The following is a 6308-nucleotide window of genomic DNA, read 5'->3' as shown; positions in this document are numbered from 1 at the left end:
CGTCCCCTCACATTTGAGATTTTTTTGGAATTAGTAGACTGCTAGACGATCTTAGGTAGCATCTGAAAAGAAGTAAGCTTAAAATAGAAATGTTTTACCATGAGTACACGAGAAACACACAAACAAGACGAGTGACCATTATTTTATTTTTCACGGTAAAGGAAGTTGGGTGGCTAGACACCCTATTCACCCCCCCCCCCCCAGATCCGCCACTGTAGATACCAGTATCACATGGATCGCCAAGTGAATTTAAACTCGGTGATGTAGCGTTCCTAGTAAATTCGCCGCTCTCATGGCCGAATTTTCTAAACAAGGGGCGATATCCTCTGAGAATTCGTTTACCGGCTGCTGGATTATGCATGGATTTAGGCTGAGGGTGGCGAAAGTAGAAATCTCTACACGATTTTCATTTAGTTATATTGGAAAAAATCGGTATTTATTCATCACTTGTATTGTTCAATCAAAATATAATGAACATAGTGCACAGTAGTTGGTTGACTACATAAAAGCATAGCTCGAAACATTTATGGGTACCCTCAATGGGCCTATTATGACTAGTATTTCTTGCTTGAGAGCATAATAATACAGTAAATACTCCCGCTTCATTAATTATTATTGATACCTGGTTTTTCCCAATCCAAATCACGTGTGTGATTTTATCCAACCAGCACTTATCAACGCAAGGCGTATCAACGATTTGTGATGAAAAAGAAATACATCACTTGTTTTCGTACGGAATTTGCAGTACATGTCCTATTTACAAAGTCAATCACATTTTTTAATTAAGTAATTTAAAGGTAGGCATTGTACAAAATGTTTTATATTAAATTTTCTATCATCCATTCATATAGGCCTATATATATATATATACATATATATATATATATATAGGCCTATATTTATGTATATATATATATATTAAGGCCTATATGTATATATAATTATATGTATACATAATATATATTTATATGTATGTATATATATATATCTAAATATATGTATATATATGTAGGCCTATATGTAAATATATATAAGTAGCCATATATATATATGTATATATATGTATATGTATATATATGTAAGTATATATATATTTATCTATGTATATATATATATATATATAGATAAATATATATATACATATATATACATATGTTTATATGACGTTTACGTTGAAGCATCGATCAAGGGTGGCTCCTATGTAGACTAGGTAACGGTAAAAAAAATCAATAAAAAAATTTATGAATTTAAAAGTTAAAACAAAAAAGAATTAGCATAAGTACAACTTCACAACAAGAAAATGGCATAAAAAAGCGAAAAATTACAATGGCAAACACAAACACATCAAATCCAACCTTGAGGAATACCATTTTGCTATCTTTGTCAGCTGCTACTCCCCTCCACCCTCTCCAGCCCGTATGCAGGATTTTTATTGGGTGGGTGCGAGTTTGTAGAGAGTGAACCAAAATGGTTGGGGTGGGGGAGGGGACACCTGGCAAGAGCGCCGCCAGTGTCGACGGGGTGGAGCTTAGACATTTTAGATAATTTGAGTTACAACTTAAAGTTACAGAATTTCAATATTTGCAGTACCCTAATATTGTTATGTACAGCAATAAAAAGTAGAATTTGAAAACTCTAAAAACATAATAACTGTTTTATTTCATGACTCAGATATTATCTTTGGCCCATAATCTCAACCCCCTAAAAAATATTTGGCCCTTTAAACAAATTAAATTAAAAACTAAAGGTCTACAAAAACAGCACTTGTTCAATGTGGTGGGGCTTGGTGGCCTATCTATAATTATTGTATTTAGAAAATGTTCTTCTGTTTTCTTTATTTTGTAATTTGTTTTCCCAATAATTATACATTTGTCACTTAATAACTAATTAATTAAATAAAATATTTCTTCCATTGTTTATTGCAGACATACAGACATGGAAAATCGTGGATACTCATTCGAGAAAAAGGTTGAAGAGTACTTGAGAAAGAAATTTGGAAGTTCGAATGTCAAATCAGAAGTGCCAATGAACGGAAGTAAAGCTGACTTTGTTGTGTGTGGAAACCAGATATGGGAAGCGAAGTCCTCACCAAAGATCGAAAAGGAGGACGTCTCGCAAGCTGCAAGGATTGCTGAAGGAAGAGGAAAAGCTATCCTTGCTGTTGGGCGAGATGCAAGAGTTTCTGACACTGTTCAGCAGTATGCACGCTCTCAAAGTGTGAAGATAAAACACATGGACTTTAATTAAACCGCTGTTGATGTATTTGATCATCCATAAAAAATATCAAAGTGTACACGGAGTGGAAAACTATGTGTCCACGCTGTGTTTCAAACGTGGAGCAGGGACGGAACCAAAGCAAAATATGACAATTTATGGTTTTCAAAGGACTATTTAATCGATTGTAGAGTCTACTAATAATATGTAGAATAGGCCTATACATATAATTTGTTGGCCTCCCCGATAAACTGTGGTTTTTCTCCCCGACACAGAGGGAGGGGGGCTCCCCCGGCCCCACCTGGAACAGTCTTCTGCTCTTTTACACTCTCTGACATTTCTTGGGATTGGCTACGCAGTATGTGGTACAGTATAATTCAATATAAGCAAATGTCAAATGTCATATAATAATAATGTTATAAAATGTCATAATTCAATAAAAGCAAATGTCCTAATTAAACATACTGTAAACTAAAGAGAACTACCTGTACAAACGTCAATTTATAAAACATCTAAATCAAAATAATACACATTTAATGAAGATGATGGTGTATACAGTTTTAGGGAATATCTTTATTGGAGTCCATTGAGTAAACACAAACTTCAAGTTTCAATTAATTTTTGTTTTCAATGATTTCTTTTCAATTTTTTTTTTTTTATTGTTATCTTGTACATTGTAACTTTTTGCGAAGTTTGATTCTTCTGTACATCGGTTGTTCTGTGTACAACGATTTTTTTTCTATTTTGGGTGTTTATTATATAGTATAGTTATATAGTATAGTATAATTCAATATAAACAAATGTCATAATAATAATGTCATATTATAATAATGTTATAAAATGTCATAATTCAATAAAAGCAAATGTCCTAATTAAACATACTAAACATATCTAAATCAAAATAATACACATTTATTGCTGTTAAGATTATGTGTATACAGTTTTAGGGAATATCTTTATTGGAGTCCACTGAGTTAACACAAACTTCAAGTTTCAATTAAGTTTTTTTTTCAATGATATTTTCTTTTTTTTTCAAATTGTTATCTTGTGTATTGTAACTTATATGCGAAGTTTGGTTCTTCTGTACATCGGTTGTTCTGTGTACAACGATTTTTTTTTTCTATTTTTGGATTTTATTATATGCACTGTAAGAAAACATGCGAATAAAAATTATTGAAGTGAACTGAACAGTGCTCCATATTGAAAATGCATACCGGTAGGTTTTCTCTATGATTGATATTAAATCACTCTCAGTACTAACAAACCTATCAACATAAAATTATATTCCTCCGAACCGAATAACGACGTCCATGTTCAAGATCTTTGATGCAGGCGCATCTTTGAACTATTATGGAACGTCAACCCTGCTTTAACAGATTTTTGAATTACAAGATCAGTAATGAAGAATTACCTCAGGATATGATGATGATGATGATGATGATGATGATGATGATGATGATGATGATGATGATGATGATGATGATGATGATGATGATGATGATGATGATGATGAACCTAATGGGGTAAAGAGCAGCTTGGGATGAGATTAACAAGATTTCTTGTTTCCGCAATATGAGACTTGTACCTCTGTAAGGGTGATTTGGTGAGTATATATTGGGGTTACTGATCTCTATTCACAAAATTGTGACTGTCAAATGCTTGACATTGATCCTACGCCAGGATGTTTTATTATATAATTGTATAACTACAGTACCTGTACACAGTGGCGGCTCTAGGATATATTTTCTGGGGAGGGGGGCTAAGTTGTCCGACAGGGGACTTGAGCTCGTAAGCTCGAGCATGAGGGAAGGTGATGAGAGGTGGTCCCCTCCCAAATGCGATTTTTTTAGGAATAGCAACCTCTGGATGGCCGGAAATGGCACTCTCTGTGACAGACATGTGTTGGCTTGGTGTGGGCTTATTTTTATATGTTTTATGGACGAGCTCTGTCCGGCGAGGGGGGAGGGGTGGGCTTTACCTGTCCGGTGGGGAGGGGGCTTAAGCCGCCCTGTCCCCCCGCTGGCGCCGCCACTGCCTGTACATTCATTTTAAAACATTTGGAATAAAACATTCTGATATTAGGAATTAGAGGCATGTACCATCTAGGCCCTATTAGTGTCGGTAATTAGCTAGGGATTCTAATTAGAGACCAACTCCTATAAATACAGAACACTAAAGCCCCAGTCCCTAAGTGGTCCTTAATTAGAGGGAGACGTGTAATAATACTGGGATTTCTTTCTCATAAAATTGAGTGTTTGGAAAAACCCAACATTCATCCGGAAGACACGTTATGTAAGCTTATGTGATTTTATCCAATCAGCACTATACAGACGTGTCAGATCACTAGGCGTTACTGTAATCATAGTGTAATTGTGTTGACAAAAATCACTTGGCATCAAATTAGTGTTGTAAACCTAATCAAGTTAAAATCAACGATATTTTGTTCATGCTAAGAGAGATTCCAAAGGTAGACAAAATTCTATACATAATACTAGCCTGTCACTTAATTATTCATAGATTATTTTGCTGCATCTGTACCAATTGTTTATTACAGAGATACTGACATGGCGTACAATCGTGGATACGAATTTGAGGAGAAAGTTGGCAACTACTTGAAAGATAGATACGGCAGTTCAAATGTCCAGTCACAAGTATCAATGAATGGAAGCTATGCTGACTTTGTTGTGAATGTTGGCTGTTGGCCATTTAATGAAACGCATGTATGGGAAGCAAAGTCAGAGAAGATCGTTAAAGAATACGTATTCCAGGCAGCGAGAATTGCTAAAGGATACGGGAAAGCTATCCTTGCTATTGGGCAGAGTGCAAACGTTTCTGAAACCGTATACCTACACGCACGCGATAGTAATGTTAAGATAGAACGCATGTATTTTGATTACAAATCGCTGTGAATTGTATTAATCACTTATTGTGGGACAAGGGTTTAATAGGCCTAATACACGTATTTGAATCCTATATGTAGGCCCTAAAGCTAGAATAAGAGAGTGACATAAGTTAATACGCCGAACATTTATGAGTGTGCCAAATGTTCAGATCGATCCCTATTTAACCACTGTTTTGGCTAAAGACAATATTTCTGTGATCTTTTTACAACAAATACAATTAACTTATTTCTTTTCCTGCAAACTATTATTTTGAAGACTATTGAGTCATAAACTTAATATGAAACCAGAATTTCATTTCCCATATTTTATTTAGTTAAATGTTTTTTTAAGACACTTCTGGATTTTGATTCATAAAAATGGATATCAGACTAATTAAATGGTCATGTCTTCAGAATTTCCAGTTAGGTTTTGTTTTACGTCCAAAGTGAATTTGATGGAATTCTTCATTAGCCGGTGTTACAATTTATAATTTAATCTTAAAAACGAAAAGGACTTGGTTGGTTAATCAGTTGGTAGGTTGAGGGCGTCAATGTAATGCCAACGAGATGCGGATGGATAAGTGTTAGCAGATGAAGCGTGAAGATTTCCATTATTGTTGTCCGATGTTCAGTTTTAGTAAAAGAATAATTATGTGAAATCTGTTATTGCCATTGTTTCATTCCTAATTTAAACTATATGAAATCTATCTTGACCTATACTACTGGGATTGGAAGGTGTATTTTAACCAAAGCATCCATAGCTTCACTTAATATGTACAGAGTTAAATATTAATATTCATAATGATAATTATAACAACACTAATGTTATATTAATATTGGTAATAATAATAATTATTATTAATATAAGTCATAATTGTTTACCTTTACTTGGTACATATAATTATACACTTTTAAAGCCACTAGGTGGCTGTGATAAGTATTTTTTATAAGTTCATTGCAAGTTTGTTCCATATATTATGTGTCTTTTATTGTTCCATCTTACTAGTGGAGGTTCTATCTCCTTTTGAATTTCTTTTGAATATAAATTAAAAACTGTACTTAATTGATTTATTATTGCCCACTTAAATTGTATAGCCCTAGGTGCTGCAGTGTTCTTTATGTAGAGCGCCATATATAAATGCTCGATGTGCTTATCCGGGTCCGATGGCACCTCCAATTTCAAGCAAGTGTTGCAGAGACTCTGGAGTTAGGT

The 6308-nt window shown here is 34.2% G+C and overlaps 1 protein-coding gene across 2 annotated transcripts; it reads left to right on the top strand.

Annotated features, from left to right (window-relative positions):
* The first annotated feature begins 196 nt into the window (after nucleotides 1-196).
* On the top strand, nucleotides 197-3390 carry LOC117101921. 2 transcript variants are annotated; one of them, XR_004444337.1, is made up of 2 exons: nucleotides 197-797; nucleotides 1926-3390. XR_004444337.1 is itself a non-coding variant. In XM_033242035.1 (2 exons), the coding sequence occupies exons 1-2, from the start codon at nucleotides 703-705 to the stop codon at nucleotides 2245-2247; spliced, it is 384 nt and encodes a 127-aa protein (XP_033097926.1). In that variant the 5' UTR covers nucleotides 197-702; the 3' UTR covers nucleotides 2248-3390. The 2 variants fall into 2 exon arrangements, 1 of the variants encoding a protein (XP_033097926.1); XM_033242035.1 differs by having other exon boundaries at nucleotides 197-764.
* The last annotated feature ends 2918 nt before the right edge of the window (nucleotides 3391-6308 follow it).

The sequence above is a fragment of the Anneissia japonica genome, unplaced genomic scaffold (assembly GCF_011630105.1).
Source record: "Anneissia japonica isolate Jap-2015-1 unplaced genomic scaffold, ASM1163010v1 scaffold4988_len2956909_cov206, whole genome shotgun sequence".
NCBI classification, from domain to species: domain Eukaryota; kingdom Metazoa; phylum Echinodermata; class Crinoidea; order Comatulida; family Comatulidae; genus Anneissia; species Anneissia japonica.
This window is presented reverse-complemented; position numbering and strand designations above follow the sequence as displayed.

Coding starts and splice junctions, on each gene's coding strand:
- LOC117101921 (XM_033242035.1), top strand. CDS start 703: ATGAAAAAGAAATACATCACTTGTTTTCGTACGGAATTTGCAGTACAT. Junction 765..1,925: donor GTACATGTCCTATTTACAAA/GTCAATCACATT, acceptor TGTTTATTGCAG/ACATACAGACATGGAAAATC.